This window comes from Bacillus rossius, chromosome 16, assembly GCF_032445375.1.
Source record: "Bacillus rossius redtenbacheri isolate Brsri chromosome 16, Brsri_v3, whole genome shotgun sequence".
NCBI classification, from domain to species: Eukaryota; Metazoa; Arthropoda; class Insecta; order Phasmatodea; family Bacillidae; genus Bacillus; species Bacillus rossius.
The window spans coordinates 13,974,050-14,001,362 of NC_086343.1; the positions used below are offsets into that span (position 1 = coordinate 13,974,050).

Below are 27,313 nucleotides of genomic sequence, written 5' to 3' on the forward strand. Positions count from 1 at the left end.
GTGGCCATTTTGGATGGTTGTGACCTTGACCTTTGACCTTGACCCTTGACCTTGATATTTGACCTTCAAAACTGGTCAAAATTTGGCCAAATTGGGCAAAATTGGCCCAAAATTCCTCAAAATTCGCCAAAGTTTCTATTTTTGTGGAAAAAAAAAACCGCCAAAAGTTCTCGAAAAATTCCTCAATTCAAAAATTAAGATTTCGAAAATCCTCAAAAGTCGGTTTGCCTTAGAAAGAACTCAAAATCCTAAAAGAGGCTTAAGCATCCTTGTCAACAGCCTCCGTTAAGCCTCTGACGTCTTCTACGATTATGACGTCACCGTTGCAATTTCCGTTACAGCCGCCATCTAGTAAATCTTGTTTTACTATCCGATTTTAATGAAAAAAAAATTATAATTCATACAACAATTTAATTAATAAAATTTTAATAAAAATATTTAAAAAACATGGATTTACGACACGGAGCTCGGAGTCCTCGGTTCGAACCCGGTGAGGACAAAAAAAAATAAAAAATAACGACCGATCCTTCCCCCACAGAGGCTTCTGGCAGACTGCTTCTCCACCACTTGTTTCATAGCATATATATATCAACAGGTAATATGATTTCATGTCCACCATCTTGAAAATCAGGAATTTTTATGTTAGAAAATCAGGAAAATTATTAAAAAATTAACTAATAGAATTTAATAATAAAAATTTAATAAAATATTACTTATAAACCACTGTTGCACATATCGTTACTGTCACCATCTTGGATTATATAAATTTTGCATGTTCTGTTACGCCCGCCATCTTAAATCTAAAATTTCAATGCCAGAAATTCAGGAAAAATTCCAAAATTCATTAAATAAATCACTCATTAATTTACATATTGATTCGATCGATTCCTGTCCATTGTTCGATACCCGATTAATGCATTTATGTTTAATTTTATGTAATAAATAATATATTCAATTAAATCATGACCATAGTCCTAAAATAGACTTTAAATCCTCTACTACCAGCCTCCAGTAAGCCGTTATGTCCACCATCTTGGAAATTTGTATTTATTGACCCATAAATTTATAATAGTATTAAATTCATATAAAATCAATCATTAATTTACCTATTGAATAGTTACTTGGTTCGATCCTGGACGAAGCTAAAAATAAATTTAATTTAAATACCAGAAAAGTGTCAGGTTCGAGGAATTAAACACTACAAGTTCTTTTACAAACATAATATTTATTACATAATTTCTATTCTACTACAGGATCACTTGCGAAAGCCAACAATCTTATAATCATTTAGTTACGCATCGGTGTGAAATGACTAATTTTTAGCTCCAATCGGTTTATACTAGAAAGAGACCAACCAGAACCTTTGCTGACATAGTCCTCCTTTTCTTGGCAGAGTTTCTTGATTTCATATTTAACAGTTTGCTTCACATCGTCAGAACCGTAAATTACTGCAGCAGAAGTCTTGAATGCACACTTCTTCACTTTTTCATCTAACGGATATGGCTTTCCATATATACAGTCCAACCATAAGTTATATTTTAATGGACCGTTTGTTGCTACGTCATCAGTAAGCTGATTGATTATGTTCTCTCTGATATCATCAAGAAAAGTACAAATGTCTTTCGACTCACCAAACGTATTTAGATAATAGTAGTCTTTCAATGTTCCACGAAATGCAGTCTGCGCCAAGTAGCAGCCATTATCGTTCACTTGTAATGCTCCGAACACAGTCTTAGGTTTATTTTCGAGTAATCCATGCATGCCACTCATCACAGCGAAACTTCATGCGAGAAGGATTCTTCTTGCATTTGCTCCTCTCATGTCTTCGTGCATCATGAGCAAATGCGAATGTCATATCACAGTAGCTGCAAGGATACCGGGGTGATGAAGACGAACCTTTGAGACCCGATCCAGATACTGACGTTGCCGCAGTTGCACCATCTCCAGGCATACTCTTATGAACATCAATGCAGCGTTGTTGTATAGAAACCATTACTTTCTGCCGAACAGCAGGACCTTTGCATATCTTCATGTGCGTTTTCATATTATCTTGTCTTGCAAATTGCTTGTGACATTTCTCACAACCAATCATTTTGCGATAAAGGTTCTTAGCACATTCTCTATTCTCGTGTCGTCGAGCATTGCTGTTGTTTGAGAAAATCTTGTTGCAGTAACAGCACCGATGTTCGTTGTTTGTTGACGAATCATCACCAATTGAAGTCTCCATCGATGGCGGACCAGCGTTCGACGAGTTTTCCTGTGCAGCCAGCACTACCGGCATTAAAGTCTCTTCTGCTGGTGGTACCACGTCTGTTGAAGTCTCCTCCAATGTTGACGTTGCCAACGGGATCTGCTCCATAACCATAACCGCTGACGTCAGGGTTCCAGTTATAGATGGTTCAACATCCATCGAGTTCGATGTTAAAGACGGTAAAGATGCCATCAAGGTCTCAAGAACAGGTAATTACGCGACTTATGCACCAGAAGAAAAAAACTCTGTGATTTTTACACCATTGTCGTCAGTAACAAACTGAGCGACCCGCTGTCTAGGACTCGCTTATATACAGGCATCAGATGGAATAATACGCTAGTCAAATCAAGAACCATTTACTATAATACTAGAGTCAAAACAACAATTAAAAAATAGGATCATATGATCGAAAAAATTCGATGAGGTGTTATACGTTCTCGTCTCATGAATTCGATCTCACCAATATACGATAGGCTCCAATATACGCTAGGCTTCCAGAGCTACAATTCGCGCCATCAGATCCAAAGCTCCAACACGCAATGTACGCAATGTACGCGCAATACATGCAATTTACACGCAATAAATGTAATGAACACACAGTACACGCAGGAAACGAAATAAAGAAATAGTACACACAGGAAACGGAACGTACACACAGGAAACGGAACGAACACGTAATGTTCTCGCAATTGACGCAAAGTACACGCAACATACGCAAAGTACACGCAATGTATACAATGTATGCAATATACGCAATGTACACACAATGACTACGCTTCGTTCGCGCAGGACAAGCATTTAATGAGAACGAAGTACGTTTGGACGGAAATTCTATAAAACGAAAGCTCATTTAACGAAAAGGAGGCACATTCTCTCTCGTTCATTCAACTCGGTAGGATGCGATCGTCAATGATAAGTTAGGATATAATGTCTCCAACAGTCTATGAATCCAATAGTTTTTATTTCCATTAGTCATTGGCTCCAACAGACATTGGCTCCAACGGTCTTTTTCTTCTTCAGCACCAATGATATTTGGCTAGAATGCTTCGAGTCTAAGAGACTATGAGGCTACAATTATACGAGTCTACGAAGCTCCAACTACTCCAGCAGATTTATGTTATAAGATTACAAGACTACTTGTTTACATAGCTACAAGTCAACGTGGCTACTTGGCTACGTAGCTACAAGTACACGAGGCTCCAAGACATCATGACTACGCGACTACGACCCATGAGGTTACGAGACTACGTGACTACGGGTCTTCAAGTTTACGAGACTGCAAGGCTATAGAGCTACGAAGCTTCTAGAACATAAGTTTACGAGACTGCGAGGATACAAGACTACAAGTCTACACGAGTACTTGACTACGAAGCTACAAGTCTACATGGCTCCAATTGCGACATCTGTCTTCGGCTGAATTTTCTCTTTGGCTCCAACTGCTACAGCAGCATTATGTTATAATATAACAAGACTACTTGGTTACTAAGCTACACATCTACAAGTCTCCAAATGTCGCATCTGTCTTCGACGGCATTTTATCCTTTGCTCCAACTGCTCCAACAGCATTATGTTATAAGATTTCATGGCTACTTTGTTACGTAGCTACAAGTCTATGAAGTTCCAATGCATAATGTCTACGAAGCTTCCAGGACACGAGGCTACATGGCTACGAGACTACATGACTCTAACTGATTACAATAGCACCATTCAGTGGTGAGAGTTAATTTATTTCATGCAAAATAATCTGTTTAAAGTAGTGTCGATTATTGTAAACAGATGACACCACATGTTGCTTACAGGCAAATATTATTTAGTTCTTTTATGTGGGATGCGGGATGCTCACTAACGATCGCAAAAGAAGGAGGGCTTCGCTAGACACCAAGGATAAGGAAGTTCGTCCTTCCAGTTAGTGTTTCACAGATTTCTCAGAGCTTATTATTATTTGACTGAGTAATGGTTGTTAATTTTTTTTAGTTCCACCTGATAAAAATATTGCAAGTGTTGATTAAGTAGCAGAAATTCACTAATTAAATGTAACCTTGAATAAAATAACATGACTCATTAAGTAAAAAATCCTTCATGCAGAGATCAATTGCTCATCTGTAACCAGGAGCACACGGAGAAAACTATCAAAATATTGACAAGAATAATCAGGAGCACACGGAGAAAACCGCCATAATATTGTCAAGAATAATTGGGAGCACACGGAGAAAACCGCCATAATATTGTCAAGAATAATCGGGAGCACACGAAGAAAACCGCCACAAGTTTTCTTTGATATCAAAAAATTACAGAAAAAAATTAATAAAAAATTTAAAATAAAAAAAATCACAAAAAATTCTAAAACTGATTCTGCTAGCTTGTGAAATTCTCATTGTTGAGCAAAGATAGAGTTTTAGTCCAAGTCAGAATCAGTTTTTGAATTTTTTGTGATTTTTTTTTATTAATTTTTTTTTCTGTAATTTTATATCAAAGAAAACTTGTGCACTGTCCACCCCCCCTTAGGCGAGGCAACTCGCAGGAGTCGACCATGCGCTTGAGGGTTTGAGAGATCGAAGAGTCCCCCTCCACCTGGACCCGAAGGGCAGAGCCCCCGCTTTTAATTAGGAAGTCCTCTTGATCGAGGAGGATTCTCTGGGCAGCTTTTCAACAGAGCAGACGGGCGGGTTTCTCCGCTGATCCGTACCTCACATGCATTTCGCCGAATTCCGCAATCCGCCTGCGGAATGTAGTTACCTACATTAAAGGCACCCAGGCCTTATTACATTTATCTTTAGTAGTCTGCCCAGAGCAGTTAGAAAGTTTTTTTTAATTCTTTTGTATTTTATTAAGCTCCAAGAACATGGTTTCCGCGAACGACCGCGTCTTCGCGCGATGGGCACCAACCTGATATCGAGATGGCTGAGTTCTCCCCGCTTCGGTAAGTGTTCACCACTGCCCCTTTTTGATTTTTCCCCCTTCACGAGGGCGAATTCCGCCCCTCCCTTAATCGGCTACAAATCAGGCCTAATTTCTTTGATTGGTTTGGTCTGTAGGCGGGTTCAAGAGTACAGCCAAGATTCCACCAACCTGACAGCTCCAGGAGTGCAGGCAAAGCCTCCATTGTTCAGCCCCATTAGCCGGTCATCAACTGGGGTACCACGATTCTGCCATTAACTTCGTCCTGTGCAACTGGGCAGAGAATTTCCCACCATCTGCTGACAACATGCCCCAAATAAAATCAACAAGTGCCAGCTGGGTGACTATTTAAATTTAGTTTGTTTTTGTCTTTATAAATGTATTTTATATTGTTTTTAAGGAAGGATTTAACTTTAATGTATAACTGGTATAATTCTGCGTAGGGCCCAGGCCAACTGAACTTTTGTTTTTGTTGTTTAAGAAATAATTTTTTTTATTACAATTCAACCCGCAAACTAAAATAAAAGAATTTAAATGATTTAATTTAATAAATCAAAAAGAATCCTAGAAACCCAAATCTTGACTTTTTATTTAAGCTCATAACAAAACGATCCTCCAGCTCCTTGTAAGCCATTCAGGGTCTGTATGAAATTTCTTGTACACTCTCTCTCACTCTCACTCTCTCTCTCTCTCTCTCTCGTGCATCTCTGTTATTCTTTTTGACCAATTAGTTTCCAGCAATTTCATGTAATTCAGATTGTCATTTCAATGTGTTTCCTAATTTTGTTAAGGAACTTAAATAACTTTTAAGAGACACGACGGAGGGGCATTACAACTGGTAGCAGAGCGTGGTTGCAGATGGCCTTCAATGCGCCCCGACACGAAGGTCACAAGACAACACAATTTGAACTCATGTTCACATACAAACCCAACACCCCACTCTCTAACCAATGGATGTTAAGTGAGTTACTACCAGATGACACACACAACATTAAAGATATCTGGAGTGGAGCTCGTAAAAACCTGAACTTGGCCCACGAGGCAAGAAGGCAAAAATACAATAAAAGACATTCCCCCAATCCCTACAGAGTAGGTGATTTGGTGCTGTGCAAAGCACACACCCTGAGCCAGGCGATCGACAAGCGATCCGCTAAGCTCTCATATCATTGGAATGGTCCCTGGCAGATTGAGCCGCTTGTTTTTTGAATATTTTAGAGTGGATCCAGTTTTCCAGCGGGTTATACATTTGCGCATTGTGTACACTGTATATTTTTGTAAATGTAACAGTAATATTCATATACAATTACAGATATTTGTACATTTTTACATTTAGGTAATCTAAAACAACTGTTTAATTTTAAAAGTGTTCTAAGTAATACTGAGTTCAAATTATTACCTGGAATTTGTGCTTTTTTTTTTAGTTCCAGTACCATTAATATTTTAAGTTTTCCTGAATAGATTTCCAGTTTTAGCAAAATAAGCATTATAAAACAATATAAAGACAATTTGTTGAATATTCGTTTATATTTTCAATGGTTAAAAAATAATGATAGAATAAAACATCGATTGAAATATAAAATTATGCGCCAGTTTTCGTAAGAAATACTCAGTATTATCTCCAAAAAGGCTATTTCATGTATGCAGAAATTAATCATAGCCATGTGTTATACAAAGTTATAATATCTTTCTTGTAGTTAATCTTACAAACTAATTCTGGCAATAGGTTTCCACAGGCATCTTTTGCTAAAGCAAATATTTTTTTCTGTGTATCTTTCTGAAAAAAGGGACAAAACAAAAATTATACAGACCTATGATATGACAGTCAAAAACGCACCAAACAAACTACAGAAATATTGAAGCATATCACAAAAAAATAAATCTGTTATGTTAATTCACGGGATAAGGCTGAAATTCCTTGTAAGTGAAATAGCACTGTAAAAGAGGTCTCGCAATCGAATAAAAACACTGATTGTGACCAGATTTTGAAGTCTAAGTGTCTTTTTTTAACCAGTGATTCACCTGAAGAAAATGAGAGATTCAGTATTTCCAAGTGTCATGAAGTCTTTTGTTGCATTTCCAGTCACCATTATTTATAGTGTTTCTTATATTTTGAATCCATTTACTTATTCTGTTTACCTTTATGTCCGTTCCTGTTGGTTACGCATAGACTTTACTATCTGTTCAATTGTTATTCTGTCTTTTTTCTTTTATATTTAATTTTATTAATTTATTGTTTTAATACTTTTCCAAATGTTACTGGATTTGTTGTGCTCATGGTCATAATTTTCTGGAATCCTTTTCGGTGGCATTTTTACTGCTAGAGCGTGTCTTGTCTAATTTATTTTGGTTGTGTTTTGTAAGAAAATGGAAAAAAGTTCAGTTGAAACTGAATGATCATTAAAACTACTTGTTGGTTAAATTTATTTAACCAGGAGCAAACCAGCGTTATATTAAAAAAACCAAAAGTGAAACTGTGGATCATTGATGAGGACACTGGTAAATGAAGGTCGATGAAGTCGTTGTTTCGTGGCTTCAGATAGAAGTTCTCTGATATGGCGTATCGTTCGGGCATCGCCATTCGACGAAGTTAATTAAGTTAAGCGGAAACTGCACGCTTCTCCATTAGCTCCTCCCTTGTAACACGAACATCGTGTATAAAGCCCGCCTTAATTACACTTGGCGTGCGGCTCACCGTGTTTCAAAACACTTGCTTGTTTGATACCAACAATTTTCTCGTAAAAAACATAGTCCCATAACTTGGGAGAAACATTCTAGTATTACAATTTAATGCCCGGAAGTATAACCAATAGAGTATTTAGTTCCTGCATTTTTTTTTTACTGCGGTAACCGTCCCTGTTTGGTTTCCGAGTAAAACAGCGAATGTTGCGAGTTAAATATATATTCGAAAACTTTACGGGAGTGATATCTTATTGCAAAAGGCTGCGGGAATATATTTCACTTTTGAAGTTTAAACATCAAACATTCATAATATACCACTGTGAAAAATATAAAAAATTTTATTTAAGTGAAAATTCTAATGCGACTTCCAACAAGGTTGCGTTAAACGTTTAACGCTCCTGGGGAGGGGGAAAAGAAAGAGACAGAGCGAGAGTGAATGCGTGTTTCATAGACACATAAATAGTGAGTGTGTGTCATTTCTCTATGTCCACGAGGTCTCGCCGCGTTAATTTTCTCCTTGGGGCGAACCCGTCCGCTTGATTAAATAAACAGCTTTTATCGTTGAATGATTTCATGATTTATTTTAGTTTGATTTTATACAATATGATTTAACTAAAAATCGATTTCTACCACTTCCTATTTTCATTTCCACATTACGAAGTTTCACTTCTTCCGCGCGGAGGGACTCCACGCACTATTGTTTTTTTTTTAGTTATGTTTAGTAGATGAACCTTAATTTGAATCATCTCGTCAAGTTCATGCTTAATGTTAGCAATTAATTTTATAATGCCACGCCAAAATAGCCAACCAATATTTTAAGAAATGTTTACTAACTTTCCGTTTTTGAGCGGTTAAATAAGAATGACACACAAGTTTACTTTTGATGCTATTAGAAATTTGAAAATTTCTTTTTTGTGACTAAATTTCTTTAACATTACAGAAAAGTAACTGAATGAACTTCCCGATAACACATCATTAGTACCAATTTTTTATTTCCTAAAAATTCACATTCAGTAAAAGAGGTTTTTTTTTCAGAACTTTAAAACGATAGGTCCTTGTTTTTTTGAACTTTGGTTAAATATTTAAACAAATAAACACGTAAATTTATCAATAACTTAGGTTGTGATGAAAAAGTATATTTTATCATGTTAATGCACATTTAGTGTTATAAAAATTTTACACAATCACAACAAATAGAAACAGTACTGTAAAAATTTAATCAAATCACTTCAGTTAAATTATGCACGCAGTATGCTAAATATTTTTCCCTGATAAGTTGTTAAAAGTTATTATAAAATGGGTGCGTGTACTTATATGTACACGCGTGAGGAGTTATACTTATTTGGCATAGTTAAAAAATAGTTTTTAACTGCATGCAAATAATTAATTACAATAAAATAACAAAAGGGCTGGAAAAAGATAGTCATCACAGTCAATAAGGTTCAGTTTAAATATGAAAAATTAAATAAATAAAATTTAGAGAATGATAAATATATATGACAATTTGTACTAAATATTGTAAGATTCTTCATTTTAAATATTTATTATTGATTATTTAATATTTTAAAAGAAAATAAATAAATTTAATAACAAATATAAATTCAAAAAATTAATTTAAATTTATTCATTTTTTAAATATTTATTATTTTCTTAATTTAATATTCACTTTTCATTTTTATCAAAAAGTTTTCAATAAATTTGTTCATTTATTTTTATGAATATTTATTATTTATTCAAATTAATAATACATATTAAAAATTTATATTTAAATTTAATGTTCGATTTTAAATTTTATCACAGATTTCTTATGTAATGTTTTATTAAATTTATTTCTTTATTTTGTAAATATTAAACAACCAATACTGATTATTTAACATTAATAATTTAGTATTAATTATATTAAATAATATTTTAATTTATATCAATAATAATACATACGGATAGTTAACCTCAATTACATTGGAGCACTTGAAAAAGTATGTAAGCACAATTTTTTCTACTAATATTTACGAATAGTAAATAGGCCTAATATTAATCAAAATATTCAATTTAAATCACTACTGAATTTAATTTATTTGCACATATATAATTCGCTTTTGTAGGAAACTAAAACACGTGTTGTGAATGTAGAAACTAGAATCATGTGGATAAATATTATAAACATGAAAACAGTGATCAGAGGCGACGAGCGTGCCAACATGCGCGACTAATAGAGGTTCTATTTCTATGTTGTTGGTAGCTTTTTTTCGAGACTTAATGAGCGGTTTAGCGGGCAGCTTCAACCTGTTAATTTTGTGTTACAGTGATGCGCGCGCATCTTATAATTTCACTCTCATCATTTTTGCGCCTAAAGAAGTATAACTTCAAAAAGTTCTGTATTTAATTTTTCAGGTTTATAGTCTCATTACGAATGATTTGTTAAAAACTACTTTTTACTCCAAAAAATGGACTTATTTTTTAAAAAGACGCAATTAAAGCCCTGTACAGAAGTTGATATTTCATCCATTCTTTGCCGCAGCGTAACTTTATGCTTAGACATCGTGTTTAGCTCTGCTTACAGGCGTATTCAACATTCACTGAATGTAATGCATGTTCATATAATTTTAAATTACCGATAAAATGTAAAAAAAAAATATCCACGGGCGCTATAAAAATATCGCGTTTAAAACTTCAATTGCCGTAAAAATATGAGCTTATGGTGAAATACAAAGTAGCTACAACAGATGAGCCAGCAGTTATCTCTTTTATGGAAGCTATTCGTGAGTGAACGTCGTAATGTTGTTTATTGACATATATCTTCTCATAAAGTGGACGTGTAACTAGATCTGCTGTATTTTGACTCGGAAAAAAATTTATAAAACACTATGTTGGCTCAAAATTATCGTCTTTGCAATATTGTGTTCAATCATTTGATAAACTCAACCTGAGACTAAAGTATGGGTCACAATAAAATATACATAAGTGAGTGCGCAGTCCACGCAAATGACTGAACACCAGCTGTGCGAAATTGGTTCACAAACAAATATTTATGTATTAATTTAAGTCAAAGAAATTTTACGAGGAATTTGACAACTGTTGGAAGATTTTGTAAATACTTTTCCTAGTATGGTTCACCTACAAAAATTACCAGATAATTGAAAAAAAAAACACATTAATTTTCATCTCATAAATTATACTGGTTTATGCAAAATATTAAGTAAACAATATTTAAATAAACTGAATGTGGCTTCTAAATGTTTCCTTGAAATAAAGTAGTACGTACCATTTTCAACTTGTTATAAACTACATCACATTATCTTATGTCTTTTTTGTAGGGTTAAAATTTTGATGTATTAAATTTAATTTTAATTAAAACGGTGTATCACATTACTGGATTAAGAAAAAATGTATCATATTTTAATCTACTTGTATTTAATAACATTTAAAACCAGTGAAATTGAAAATAAAGTTAAGTACTCTCTGTTTAATAAAAAAAAATTATAGGTGAAAAGTTTAAATTATTTAAATATTACCTGAAACTTCCCATTTTCCTGTTTCCCATACGCGTGATCCTGTCAAATATGCAAAAAATTTTGGAACCTGTCATGTCTATAAAATGTTTTATAGAAACTAAAGTTATCTTACTTTCCAAGCAAACATGACAGTTCTAGTGACATTACCGCATAGCTTTATTGGAAACCGAAATTGTGACCAGCCCCAGACACCAGTTCTGCTGTCGACTTCCTCGAACTGTCACATCGCTCCGAGACATCCTTTAACGTCTTACGCAAACCAATAACAATTTTAAAATGTTAACCAGGCATACGAACAAACAATAAGATACGCATTAGTATGCTAGCAAATTTAATATCACCTATCCACTAGGATCAAAGGGAAAAAAAAAAATTGTTAATTACAGATGCGGAACTATATATTTGAAAATAAGCTAAGGTTTTTGGTGAATACGTTATGCAAAAATTGAGTTGGCAAGACCACTCAAAAATTTCTAAATTTTCGAGCATGGCTGCCAATATTCAAAGCGACCTCCATAATGTTGGATAAATTCTATTCCTCGAAATGTTAAAATTCATACCATAAGTACTGTATATGTACTATAGAATACTTTTTAGTTACATTTCCGTAATGTTCATTTTTTTTTCGTTTTTCACATAGTATTATTGTGAAATTCGATACATAATATTTCTTTTTACACTTTAACCAAGCAAGTGAATTCATTTCTATGATAAAAATAAAATATTAAGCATCTGTCCCAAATTTTTTAAAACATAATATTAGATCACTTGCTACTTAAAAATTATAAGTCTTATGCGAGCTTAGAAGTTTCCAACTTAAAAAATAAACACCCGCGCCAATCATCTTCTTGATTTTTATCTTTTACGAGATGGGCTCCAAGAAACACATTAAACCTACTCATTGATTTTCTAACACCTTTTCTCCACCCCTAATATATTTTTTTTCGTACGCAACGAGACACCAGTGAGCAATCGTGTGTGGGGGAAAGAAGGGAAGAAAAAGAAAAATCGGCTGGGAGGGGAGGCGGGTGGAAAGAAGAAAAAAATCTTCTCACGTCGATGGGTATTGTGGGAATAGCGTAAAGGCACAGAGGTCTTAGCAACTGTCTTGAGAAAGCCCGAGTGCATAGAGAGGAGACTCTTCCGCAGTAAAACTTTTCTCGCTGAAAAACCAAAACTTACCTTCTATAACAAGAGAAGAAGAAAAAAAGAAAGGAATGCTAGTTTAGGTTCCTTAGTGACACCAAAAAAAATTAAATTCAAAGCAGTCATGAGGACTGCCGACAGAAGTGAAAACGATTTCGCAATTTTTACGAAAAAAATATTATCACACAACAAATTTGTTTTATCGCGTTAGTAAAATAACTCCTTAATTACTATACAATACGCATTGCATTGTAATTGTAGATATTAAAAAAAATAATGATGTTCTTAATTTTTAGGTTATATTGCTACAAAGTCCCGTTTCCTTCGTTATTCAAACTATATATCCTTATGAGAATATTAATATATTTTATACTCACTTTGTACTGCACAGTAATCGTATACTTAAGATTTAAAAGCGCAATAAGTTATACTAATAGGAACAGATAGGTATAGTGTTATAGTTAACACGTCACGTCGATAATGACTTACATGAATTTACTCCCTATCCAAACCTTCCCATAGAAGTTTTCACTTCAAAAAATATATGAACACACAATCCATATCCTCGGAGTGTTTTAGCTATAAACAAAACTGTCCACAAGTGATCATTTTCAATGTCACTGCAGCTTCCACTGCTAAGGATCGGGTGAGAGTCCACCACATTTTAAGTCCATTCAAGATTACAAAATTACTGCCAAGACCAATGATTAATAAACTTCACTGCCTGAGACTGCATGTAATTGGTTTGCAAAATACAAGAAAAATTGTTCCCTGCCCTAAATTCCTATTGAACGTTTATTTTCAAAATAACTAACTACTGAAAAATTATTATTTTCTCTTAAAAAACACTATATAGGACTTTATGCCTTATTTGTGAAAATGCTCGAACTGCAACACATAAAATAAAACCCATTGAAGAAAAGAAAAGTCACTAGACCCACTAGAAACTGGAGAGTATGCCATCCGGAAAAAAATGCATATATATATATATAGATTTTAATGGGCCCATCTAGACATAGCTGTATTTGTGTTAGTGAATCGAAACTCGTTAACGTTTCTAGCTTTACTTGTTTGTACTTATTTGAATTTGTAATAAAAATAAAATTAAAAACGTATCTAAGTAGCTAGATGGTCATGTGTGTATGTATATGTAATATATATATATATATATATATATATATAACAGTTAAAGGGTAAAAAATTTTTGATATTTTGTTACAGTAATAATGATAACTTATAGTCATAGATATGCAAATGACACTATCCAGATAAAAAAATATATGCTCACTTACAAAATTGTTGTTGGAAATGAATGCACAAATTCGGAGTTCAGTGGAAACTAAATCACAATCTTTTCAGACATATATTAACACAACTACCGAAGAATATATACATTGAGTCATTACAACGGTCTCTCGATTACGACAAAAATGACGAAATATTTAACAATATATGTCAGTAAGACGATTTGTTTTTTAAAATTTTTGTTCAAATGTAATTTTTTTCTCTCTCTTAGAAGTCGTTCATATTTACCGAAATCGAACGGTATCAAGAAATCGCTATATTTCTATAAAAAAAACCAAATTGTAATACAATTTACAACTTAAGTTTTTGAAATTTATATAAAGGCAACAAATTAAATCTGAACAACAAACTTGATTATTAAACGACAAGTAATTAACAAAAGTAATATAATTATTATAAATAAGTTATTTTAACTAAATATTTGAGATTGATATATTTTTTACTAGTTTTATCAGAATTTGCTGTCTTAATTAAGCGCACAGTATTTTATACTCTTTATCTATCATAAAATTAACTTGCCTCATAAAAAGGGTGATATAAGAACGCTTCAACGTAACTTAATACAGTATGTGCTACTTACCGTGTAATCCCTGCTATCAGATGTCTTCGACACGACATGCTTTTATCATGTTACATTACCCATAAATTTGCTACAGTCACAACGAAGATATCGCGTTCAAGAGTTATATGGCCGTGACGAAAGAACGAGCTAGCAGTATATTAGGAAGTAGCAACGACAGCGGACTCACAATCCAATCAGCAGCCATCTCTTCTCTGGAATCAACTGGTGAGTGGACATCGTAATGTTTGCCAAGGGAGATTATGTCTCGCCATCTTGACATTTCAAATATTTTAATACTGCTCGCAGTATAAGCTTCCGTGCTAAATCTATTTTGGTTGTAAATGGCATAGGACTGAGCCTTGGCGACTTGTTGAAGTCCAACACGTTTGAACTGGTGTGATTATCATGATTCTTGTAGTCACCCGCGTGAAATATTATTGTTATTTCCTCGCGGTACTGACATGCTAGAGCAATGTTTGTGAACGTGTGGTCGCATGCCTTGACATGCCACATATTGGGATAATCAGTTCGAAACTAGAATCATAGCTAACATATGGAAAAAATCGAAGATGGCAAGGGGTCTAATCCCACCCCCACCCTTACCTCTCGCGACTAGTGCAGTGGTCTTGCGTCAGAGGGACAGCCGCCATATTCGGACTTGTGCATTCTCCACGAGTCAGTCGGAAACGTTATCGGCAGCTGTGTGGGTTCTCTCCCAAATTAAAATTACCACGCCGGTACCGTTTTCGGCGATCTAACGCACTTTTCTCACGATGATTGCAACTCAAATAAACAAAGGGTTTTCTGAACTTAGTTGCACTGCTAAGATTTTTCATCCTAAATTACGATGAACGGTGATACAACAGTACTCAGGAATCTTCATAAAACTGTGGAAAAATTCATAAATTTGCGTATATCGAATATACTTGATTGAAGGGGCCCGCCTTGAGAGGGGTGTATCTGTGTTTTTGAAGCGGGACGATAGGGGCGACACTCGCTGGTGCTTCTGGCGCGGTGTCGCCTCTAAGCGCAAGGCTGTGTGAGGTCTGGCGCGCAGTCTTCTCGTCATGGATGGAGCAACTATAGAATCTGAGTGGTGACCATAACAATTATATGGAAGAGAAATTAAGATAAAGGTGTAGTCACTTGAGTGGTTTCAAGAATCTGCAACGGGAGTTTCTTATATAAGAAAGATTCTGAAAATTATCGTATCAGGAATTATATATATATATATATATATATTTATATTTTAAAAAATAACGAAACAGAACTACTCATCCACCCTCTGCATATTCTGAAATGCTCTTCGTAAACAGATACCACTCGGAAATCTTGGGGAGTAGGTTTTCAAATCACGTAATTTCTTCTGAAGCTCTACTCACCATATGTGTCCCCGGGTAGGTGGGGGGCCTTTAAAATAAACTCACAACAACCATCTTGGATTACTTTTAATAAACTTCCAAGCATGTTACGTTTTCAGAAAAAAAAAATTTTTTTTTTTATTCCTACAACGTATATTTTTATCTAGTTTAAAACGAATGAATTTGGAAACCGGAATCCTGCGCAGTTTCTGCGAAGATCGAGTAAAAATGGAACTACGAAAAACCCTCCTTTTAAGTGCATTATTCTTTTGAAATTCCGTACATTTACTGCAATTTATAAGCGGTGTGTCCGGAATGTAAGTACCGTTTGGTCATAATACTCATACCCAATGGAAATTAACTTAGTAATGCCTGTCATCGGACCAAGAATGGGAAGAGAACCAGCCAATGAATGTATACAATTAGGAATTATTTAATTTTTTTTTTTAATTTTTCAGAAATTCAGAAATGACATCAGCGGCTTACTTGTGTGTGGTAAGGAACCTAGAAGATATTTTGGGCACCTTTCTTAATATAATATTAACAATTTTACTAAAAAGCATGATTGAAAGCGATTACTTTTTGTAACGACTATGTATTGAATCAAGGACTGATATCTATCAAACACATATAGTGATAGGTATATTTTTTTTATATTTTTAAGATTTTGTCCTATTGATAAGGTTGATAATTACTGATTTTCAAAATGACCGATGGGACAGCGAAGCGACAGTACTTGACTGTTTATTGATTGACAGTACTACACTCTAGCGGTAAAAATTAAACTAAAGATGGCAGCTGCACTTCCAACAGACATAAACAAGATAGCGGATCACAGATGTCTGTCATGACATCATACTAGTTGACGTAATATATATTCCTACACAAAAGGGGAATGGGGGTTCGTATGTCATTATTCTGGTAGTTCCCATGGAGGAATGATATTAAATCGAACCCAGCACACCAAAGACCATGGCCTACAAAATACATTCTTATTTGTTTAAATATTTTTTGTATCAAAATGAGTCCAGTTTTCAGATAAAATTATAATCACGGTGTTATATTATACTCGAGTATCATATTTCAGTCATGTTAATCCAAAATGGTGGTCATGACATCACTATATAATATAGCGGTCTTCCATTGACCTGTCCCATGCTCCACAGCCTGCAACCTGTGACAGACTTATCTATTTTATACTACTAACGAATCATTCACGAGCACGAATGTCTTTTTTGTCTACAGGAAGCAGCATGCAGCCGCTGATTATTACGGCCGTTGTCGCCTTGCTGCTGGGCGTAGCCTCCGCTTCGGATAAAGACGCAAAGCAGGACTTCTATACCGATTATGGTAAATGCTACAGTCTTCTAATTGTAAGCTTCGCACACTACTATTCAGAAGGGGAAAAAATTGGGAACTGTCCAAAATCAGAAAAAAAGTTGATGTTCTTCGAAACCAGTGAAATAGTACTTATTATTCCAATGACAAAAACTAACTGAATGTATTTTAGTAGTTTCCCCAAATCCACCGAGTATTTACTGATCTTGCTAGGAATATTTTAACTTCTTTCTTTTCTTTCTCTTTTAAAGTCTACTAACCTAATCAGCAGAATCTGATTACTTGAAACCTCAGTGTTAAGTAGTTCTGTGATGGAAATTAAGTTTTTTTTTGTGTTTAAAGTTAATATAATGCTAATTAAAAAGCAGTAACTAAAGTAGGTTATAACTCCATGTGCAGAGCTTATTGGGAGAGCCATTTATACAGACAAGTATACGTACTTTCTGCCTGATATTTATTGGTCTGCAAAAATTCGCAGGTTCCGTGACCTCCAATATGGACAATAAGGGCATCTTAACACTAAGGATAATTAGTTTCTGTTTCATGATATGTCTCAACTGGATTGCCGTGGATTATTTTCTTTTGTGACTGGTTTATCCTCACTGGCTAACACTCCTCTAGGTAAACGTTTGCCCAGTCAAAGAACCAGATGAAAATTTTAACTTGTTTTAATATTAATCAGCTACTATTTCATATTATCTTTGAAAGATTTGTGCAATGTGAGTGCATGATTTGATGTAGGCTTTTGGACATACGCCATTGCTTAGCACATGTATGTCTGCAGAAGAAAACTACAAAGAAACACAAATGACAAAAAACACAAAGTAAGCAAAAATTGCTGTTGTCAGGATTTAACGCCACACAATATTCCACAACAGGAATATGGTCAACAAACAAGAAAAAAAAACAAAGAAAAATTGTTTGGGTTCGGAATTTTTGTGCTGTCATCATTTGTGGTTTTTTTTCTTCGTTCTGTTAGTCCATTTTTCTTTGTTTTTTCCTTGTTTGTTGACCATATTCCTGTTGTGGAATATTGTGTGGCGTTAAATCCTGACAACAGCAATTTTTGCTTAATTTGTGTTTTTTGTCATTTGTGTTTCTTTGTAGTTTTCTTCTGCAGACATACAAGTCCTAAGCAATGGCGTATGTCCAAAAGCCTACATCAAGCTACTATTTCGCTCAGTAGGTAACTGCTCCCTGATGATGGCGACTACAATGTTAACCGAAACTTCAACTGAATTATTCGCCAAGGACACGGCTACAACCCAAAAGCCAAGCTACTTCAAACAATGGCCGTGAAAGCCTGTGAACATTACAAACTTGTTAAAACTAGTTTAATCCAGTTATATCCTGTTAAAACCAGTCCAAACAAGTTAAAACCAGTTTAATTCTATTCTAACCTGTTAAAACTGGTCCAAACTTGTTAAAACCATTTCAAATATGTTTCCAGATGGGTACATGCCACCGCCGCCGACACCGCCGCCACTTCCACCACGCAGGAGGAATATTTGCAGCTGGAAAACTATTCCCAACGACATGCACAACTACTACTGCTGCTATTCACCAGCCAATAGTACGTGTTAACTAGAGTCGTTGTCCTCGTTCAAGTTCTGAATGGGTTAGTTCCGTTTCCTAACAGCATTCCAAAAAAAAGGGGGTGGGGGCACTGTGGAGTTACTATGCGCTTGAATGAAACTTCGCAGCTAGAGGGATTGAATATTTCTTTTTAAATCGAATTAACTCCTAGTCAAATTACGAGCCTTAAAATTACAATGGTATAAGCCCTTGGAACCGCAATTTCAAATAATTTCTGACGTCTTTAAAAATCATTAACATCACTGCAGTTTTAACTAATTTTTAAGAGTACTAAAGTAAAAAGAGAAAAAAAAACATGTGAGCTAGTCTTTCAGTACTCCCCAGAGATGTGTAACACATAACCTCAGTAACGAGCAAATTCATGTTGCAAATACACTTATAATGCGAAAATTGGACACGAAATTTAACTTTAAAATAATGTCAAGCATGGTAAATATACACTCAAATTGGGTTTTTGACAACATTTCATGACGCGAATCAAGTGAAGTTTCCGCATAACGCCCCTTGAATTCGTTCCCGGAGCAGCTGCGTCAACTACCAAATCACTTCACTTGCGGAGCGAAATTCTGAACTATATAACGAAACTTCTCCGATAATTGCTGAAAATATACTTGGAGGAGAAACTTTTTTTTCGAAACTCCGGCATTTGTGAATGATTTCAGAAAAGGAATATTATTAAAATACTGCCCATCATGTAAAAAAAAAAAAATTCGTCAAAAAATGTTAACGCTACAAAGATTTCTTTCGATCTAGTGAACTTTGGTAACGTGCCATCTACCACATATTGGCAGCGCCGTGCTTGTACATTTCCGTTACATTCTCGAAACTACTGCTACTAAATGTCGTATACCGACAGCTAAGATGTTACACATCAAAAAATTATGACTTAATAGACCAGATGCACACTGAGAGAAAGGTTTGTTTGCCTCAACAAAATATTTTTTTGTACATGGCGGAAAAAAATATATTATTTTGTTAATTCAAACAAATATTTTGCAGTAGGAAAGATTCTGTTGACCCAACAAAATGATTTTGTCAACTCAAATGTATATTTTGGTTAGGTGTAACAAATCATTTTTGTTACTTACCGAATTTGGCTAAGCTAACAAAATATTTTTGTTCCACCAAAGTAAATATTTGTTTCGCCATTTATAAACAAATATTTGTTTGATTCGAACAAACCATTTTCTCTGTGCAGACTGGAGTATGGTTTTTTTTTTTCTTAGGTTTGGTGTGGTTCCCCCTCGCAGGGCCCCCACATGGCCGGTGCTACCGTTGCTATGGCAACGGGGCCCATGGGTCTAGGGGGCCTGCGAAGGAAAGAAAAAAAACTTAAAACAAAAAAGTAGACCATTTTAAATTAATCATAGAAAACAATAAAACAGTAAGGCCTAAATTTAGTTACCGATGAAATATTAAACCAGAGTAATATTATTCGGAATATGCTGTGCGTACAGAACTTGTCCGAATCTACAACTGTGAGTAACAAAACCACCACCAATTGACGTGACACCATGTTTACAGTGCAGAACACTTACACTCATTTATTTTGCCATTATTCAAAATCAATTTACGTTGACAATCGAAACACTGATTTAAAACTAGTTATAAACTGTGTTTTAAAAATAATTTTGAAAAGTTTAAAAAAATTTAGGTATAACTAAAACAATGTACATAAAGAAAAAAAAACTTTTGTTAAAAAAAAAAAGGGGGGGGGGGGCATATGACTTCTAGCAACGGGGCCTACAGAATGATGTGGGGGGGGGGGGGGCCTGGCCCCTCTACAGGACTGCCACTGGAGGCATTTCAGAATCACAACCCCTGGCGTCCTGAACCCGTGTGCGGATTACAAGAAGACACTCAGTGTTTCGGGTTTGACAAACCTGTTCGCAGTGCTGGCTCGCTCTGCCTTCGTGGCGGTAACCTGCAGCTGGAAAAGGCTGCCCGACGACCCTCTCGACTACTACTGCTGCACGCTGTACCCCTCGCACCCCGGGGCGGACGAACTGGCGCCAGACCCGATCGGCATGCCGCCGTACAACCAGCTGTGGAGGCGCAGGCGCCGCCACTAGGAGGGTGGTTGTCTCTGGACTGCCCCCCACCTCACACTTCCTCCTCCAGTGTCGAGCGCTGCCAGATCCCTCCTGTTGCATCCGGGGCGGTACGCCGCTGAGTTGCTGTTGCTGAGCGGGGGGTGTCTCCTCGAGCCTCCCTTCACGCCCTCTCTCCCCCGAAACACGTATCCACTTCCCTCGCCGTGACGGGGCCACACGCCAAACCCGCATGCTCGTCCCGCGTGCGACAATTGCCTTTCTCGCCTGCATTCATTGTCAACTCCGTGCCGTGTTGATGATAACTTCTTCTGTACAATATGTGTGTTCTCACGATGCTCGATGGACCACACCTGTGCAAGACGTAACTGTATGTCTGTGTTGCATTTGTTTACTTGAGGAGGAAATAAAACGAATAAACAGATAAAATATTTTTTTTTGTTTTTATTGTGTTTTACTTAAGAAAAAAATGTTAGGGAAATCTTAATTACGAAAGCCTCTATTAAATAAGTCTCAGCAGATACCTTGTTACGAAGTTTGTGACAAAAATCTAAATTTAAGAGAGGTAACAGGATCAATTTTTAAGGCGTTTTCTTTAAGAGATGGGATATGACCCGATGAATGCTAAATTTGTTTAACATATATTATGCTTTTAGAATTTTTTTATCGTGTGACATTAAATATTACGTCTGCGTTAAGATAGATTTACAAAAAAGACGATAAAAGAGTGTAAAATTATTTAGAGTATTAAAATTCTACACATTTCAAAAATTTATTTATAATACTAAACGCTTGTACTAGTCAATATTAAGACCAGTCTTTGTCCTCAGTTATATGTTATGCTTTATCGAAACCAAATGATAAAATTTGTAAGAAATAAAATTTGAATGGTCTAAATATTATCGCTATATTTCCTTTCTCCCTAAAATATAGTACCTAACTGCAAGAAAATGAAATAATAAATTTGGCGTGTGAGACAATGCCTTGGTTGGCGAGCTTATGACCGAATTAATCAAATTACTAAACCTACCAAATATTCATGAGAAATGAAACAGCCATGAGTGTGGATCCAGTGTAATCGAGCCTTCAACGTTCCGTCAGCACTCTTGACGATCGACCGATCGATAAATATCGGTGGGCATCCGGTGTCCGGCGGAAACACCCTGACATCCCCTGACGCAGCGTCGCTCGGCGCAGAAATCAACCGAACACTGATAATGGAGTTCCGTGATACCAAACCGATTCCGCTAATGAAGAAATCACGTTCCCGCGACGCGCGTAATCGTCGCATCGTCGCGCGAAAAGCACCGCGCGAGACGTGACGTAGGTCGATGACGATCAAAGTCAGATCTACGAAGTGATCGTTTTGAAATTTTTCGTGGACATAGTCCATTACTGGTTTGCACTAGGAGGTCGTCACAGAAAAACCTCGAGGATGGACAGAAAAGATAAAGACAAATAACAGACGAACATACATCATCTGACGTAAAATATTACACACCTAGACAGCACAGAGAATTACGCGGAGGGAATTTAATCATAAATAGAGACCGGAAAAATTCGCGGATTCATTTCACGATATGCCATAATCCAAACAACTGTACCTTTATATTGCTTCTCTGATTGGCTCACAGTTTAGCTAAAGGACTTTGAGCCAAAGAAAAACATTCAACCAAAAAAGTATCGAATCGCAAGCGTCCCAGTTGACAGGTGTCACGAGTCAATAGCCAATGAGCAGGTGGCATTTTCCTGAGTGTGTAGGGGATTGTGGAGTCCATCCTAGAGGTCATCCAAAGCGGGAATTTTTCCAGTCTCTGGTCATAAAGAATTACAGCACAGACGAGCTCAGTGTGTTGACAACGACAAGACAGTTGCAACAAAAACATAAAATTAATACAGAAAAAGAGCTAAAAAAAAACCTTGGACAACTCAGATGAACACAGACGAACCTAACGATGAAACTGAACTGACGACATTGACAACACAACGACAACGCAGCTTATTCCCCATTGCGAGAATCATCCAGAGAGCGCATAAAAGGTCGTCGGTTGGAAATTCCGGTTATAATATAGGCCACTTTAGTAAGTAACGTGCATGTGAAATTTTAAGTAGGGAAATAATCAGTAGAGATGAAATTATTTGCCCGTCGTCCCGGGGAGAAACGCGAAGCGACGAGTCCCAGAGTCCCGGTTGCAGCGAGGCATCAAGGGCGTAGGAACCGGGGGGGACAGGGGGGACGTGTCCTCCTGAACTTTTTGGGTGGAGGGGACTGTCCCCCCAACTTTCTAGACCGTGATATTTTTATTTTATAATATTATTCTGCCCAACATTATTTGTAACTTCTTCACTCGTCAAATTTTATCTTAAGGAAACAATAATAATTTTAACATCGATGTATCCAATTGTTAGATACAAATACTGCTTGAAAAGTGCTATTTTTTTGCACTTTTAAAAATCAAAATTTTCCTGTGGAGGACCCCCGGACCCCCCCCCCCCCCGCCTTAGTAAGAGGGAAATGGGTTTTACATGACATCAGAATCATTATTTGTCCCCCCCCCCCCCCCCCCAAACTTTATGAACACAGCTACGCCAATGCGAGGCATCCTCCCCGCCAGACCAGGAGACGTGGCGGACAAACCCCAGGACGGCGGCGGCTGCAATTACACGCTGATTCGTTTGTCTCCCGTCCTCGGAGGACGTAGCTCCGCCCCGGCGTCGCTGCTAAATATTAACCTTCCTTCCCCTCCCCTCCCCTCCTCCCCACAACCCCTTCCCGGCAGTAACTTCAGCTGAGGGTTCTGGGTTCCGTCCCCACGACACTGCTGAAGTTCAGGTCGCAACTCGTCTTTTCCGAACCTGCAGCCAAAGTTTGTAGGTCGAATTCAGACTTATTCTGTAGAGTGACAAAAAAAAAAACACAGGACTGTGATTGGCATTTGTAATTTTTTTTTTGTTGAAATCGAACCTACGTCTGTCTTCCTTGTCGCCAAATGGGAGTGTTTTTTTTTGTAAGTACAGAGACCCGGAATTTTTGCTTTGCATGTAGGTACTACTAGGTTAGACTTAATGGTGTTGTGTTCGTACGAGCCTTAAAAAATACGTTATTCACTCAATTATTTTCTTCCATATTTTTTTTGCTAATAATTCCTTAGGTAATTAATTTTCCAATATAATTATAATTATTAATTATAAAAGTTATGGCAAAAGCTTCTTGAAAATTTAAGTAAAATAATCAAGGAGAAAACAAGCTTAAATAATAGGTATTTTTTTTTGACATCTCTTTGTTTTTATCTTAACTTTCAAATACAAGTGATTCTGACTAGCCCAAACATTTTTCTTTTTCCTCGGCATCTAGCCCTCATACGCCTGTGTAGAAGGAGAATTCTATGTTCTTGGCACCTAACTGCTCTAGTCGTCTATGCCTGTATCAGTTGGGAGCGCTGCTTTGAAGTACAGAAGGATGGCAGTTTCATCCCGAGGTTTCCATCCGATGCGAGCCCAAAATCCTACACGGGTGTCAAAGTCGCTCCTTCTGTGTGAGACAATGTTGTGCATCTTCATATTTGTACGTAAAAAAAATATACAGATTTATTGTGTTTAGATGGACATAGCACAACCGAAAGACGCCATCCTGATTTCAACAGTTTTTTTTTCCAAAACAATGTTCTTACGTTTGTTTTTCAAAATAAGTTTTTGCTAAAGTATAATTTGAAATTTCATGTAATGCCAGGATGTAATAATGACTGACTTCTGCAAATAGTTTGTCATGTTATGCCATTGGTGTTTAGTGTTTATTTTATTATTTGGAGTGACTAAAACTTTAATAATTCTGTAAATGAACACTTTTTTTACTGAATTTGTAAATCTCTGAATATATGATCAATGTTTTAACGAAGACAAATTTTCACAATGAATCTATATACAAATATATGTCAAAAACACTTTAAAACCAAAATGAAATCTCCTTCGGTTGCTGTCTCTCTTATTTAAAACATTAAACTTAGGAAAACAAAGAGATTTTTAAAAATTGTTTTGAATATAGATATTTACCTTCTCTCTCGCTCCTTTTACCCTAAAAGTACTTTTTAAATACGCCCTTAAAATATACTCCTACAGAAAAACTCGTAATTCCAATATCTATGTGACGTCACAGAAGGTTTATCATCCGAACAAGATTATTTCTCAATCATCGCATCAAACGATGAAAACGTTTTCATTCCTTTGCAGTAGTAATTTTGAAAATTGTTATCGGCTTTCATATTTTAGCCTGAATTAAAAATCCTCTGAATATACATGCTTATTTTTACTTTGTTCCCACGAATGTTTTCTAATCTTTCATGCAGCTTCCAGAATTGAATCACGAAGAAAAACTTTCGCGTTCACAAATATCAGTGTTGGCAATAGCGTCTGTAACCAATCATCCGCAGAGACTAGGAGATTTATAACTCATTGTGCGCAAATGGGGAAAAAAAAAAATATTTTGTAAAATAAATTGGTTTGGGCTTGGAACCCTAATTTCGCAAAAACCGAACACGCGTAGATGAAGCTTATCTGAAAAATTCAAGGGCAAGAAAAAAAAACACGGGATATTATGTAATTTGCAGTGGTGCCAATCGTACAACAGTCTCTCTGAAAAAAAAATATAACAAGTTCAGTTCCGTTACTCAAAAATCATTTCCTCTCAAGCTCGTTGACGTTTTGCTAGTATATTTTTGTGTCCATGTCTAAAAATTCACTGTGGTATTCTGCGGTAATGAAAACCTTCGCAGGACAGCATGCCCGATGTGTTGAGGGAGAAGGGATACCGCAACGACTAATTGTGGTTAATCCTGCTTGAAAGTTAGGTCTATTGGTCACATTCCTATAATCAGTGAAACATATGAATTGTAACGAGAGATCCATATAGCGGTTTCACGTTGCTACAGGGCCAATGTGAAGTTGGTTTTAGTGACGAACTAATATATGTTACGCGAATAAAATTATGATACTAGTATATTTCATCCTGAACTGAGCACTCGAGATGTTCCGTTTTTAGCCAAAATTATTACTGTCTTGCATATTATTATAAAAAAAACCAAAGAAACTGTTTTAAGTAAAAAAAAACTACCAACCTACTTACTAATATTTACAAATTAAATCAGAAAAATTCCCGAGAAAACCTATAAATGTAAGTACTTTGCTATTCGTCCTAACAAATAAATGCAAAGAAAAAAAAATAACTAAAGTACAACCCAAGAAAATAGTTTCAAGTATAATAATACAAAACTAAAAACTAATATTTATAATGCAACATAAAAAATACTGACATAATAATATGAAACTACGATAATTGTGCAGAATTTTTAAAGTCAACGCAACTAATACCTACATTCTTACAGTAGTAGTAGAAGATATAATTACGTTACATTTAATTGCTTGTTATTTTCTTTAAGTCATTTTGAGGAATGTTGCATCATGATATCTATGGATATTATCCTCTTTGGGTTCCAAGCCAGAATTGATTTCAAAAATTAAATTTGTATTTGTTAATATATAAAATAATCCCCAGACCATTTTTTCTCATACACGAACTTTAAAATTACACTGGCTATTCCTGCTTAACTACCAAGTTTTGCGTAAATCCAATATCCAATCAATTATTTGTAAGTTATCGTTAGACAAATTCACATACATATGCCTATATACATACACATTAAAGAGAACAAAAATAAGCGTAAGAATATTTTTTTCTTACGATGAAGCTATCTAAAGTTTTACATAAATCTCATATCTACTCACTAAGTAACTACCTAATAAGAAGCAGACAGTAAAATAACTAAGTACTTTACTTTACCTATATTCCTACTAGGTAATTACATTTATAAAAAACTACAACAAATGAACAAAACTATTTTATTTAAAGTTTAACTTTGTCCTAATGTCCTGACCCGGATCACGATAAAATAAACATTTTTACTTTATAGGTTAAACATACAACATACGTAAAATAAAAGTTCGCAGTTATGATAGCTGATACTCCCTAAATATTTTGAACGTGGGTAGCTAGCATTTTTCTCGAATTTAATGACAGTCCTGCAGTGGAAACAGAATAGCTGGCTACACCTTAAAATAACGTTTAGTAACATTCCTGTCATATAAAATGACAAAGGAAGGGTTTCATGACACAGTAAAGCGGCCACCATAACATGTCAAGAGACGGCGAACGAAGTGTCTCGCATATCTGAGTGACAGTAAGTTCCACCATTAAGTGAGAAATAAGGGGGCGGGAAACGTAAAAATTTCTTCCTAGAAACATCTGTTCTAAAAGTGTCTTACAGCTTAGTCTTCATCTTCCTGTTAATTATTCACGATAATTCTTTTTGCATTTAATGTCACGTCTCAAATGTTATAACAGATATTTACTGCCTGTCACCAATTATTAAAGATAAAGAGTAACGCATTGGTTGTATAATTTTGATTACTGGCGTGACCGATGTTCAAATAAAATATTTAAGTAAATATCTAGTTAGAAAATTTTGTGGTACATCAACATTTGAAGGAGTTCTATTAGGATAGACTCACAAGAAAATCCATTGATTAATGGTGATGACAATAAAATGAATTTACTAACTCTA

General features: G+C 35.7%; 2 protein-coding genes across 2 annotated transcripts in view; one reads left to right on the forward strand and one right to left on the reverse strand.

Moving 5' to 3' along the window:
* The window catches only part of LOC134540145 (lachesin-like), a 306,225-nt gene that overhangs the window by 187,695 nt on the left and 91,217 nt on the right, over positions 1–27,313 (reverse strand). The window lies entirely within an intron of this gene.
* LOC134540146 (uncharacterized) lies at positions 14,467–21,128 on the forward strand. Its single transcript, XM_063382682.1, has 4 exons — positions 14,467–14,578; positions 16,960–17,064; positions 18,503–18,625; positions 20,542–21,128. Exons 1-4 carry the CDS (start codon positions 14,479–14,481, stop codon positions 20,718–20,720), a joined length of 507 nt encoding a protein of 168 aa, XP_063238752.1. The 5' UTR covers positions 14,467–14,478; the 3' UTR covers positions 20,721–21,128.

What these genes read in the sequence shown, in the direction of transcription:
- LOC134540146 (XM_063382682.1), top strand. Translation starts at nt 14,479, where the DNA reads ATGGCCGTGACGAAAGAACGAGCTAGCAGTATATTAGGAAGTAGCAAC. An exon ending in GGACTTCTATACCGATTATG is followed by an intron (nt 17,065 to 18,502) that starts GTAAATGCTACA and finishes ATATGTTTCCAG; the next exon opens with ATGGGTACATGCCACCGCCG. An exon ending in CTGCTATTCACCAGCCAATA is followed by an intron (nt 18,626 to 20,541) that starts GTACGTGTTAAC and finishes ACCTGTTCGCAG; the next exon opens with TGCTGGCTCGCTCTGCCTTC.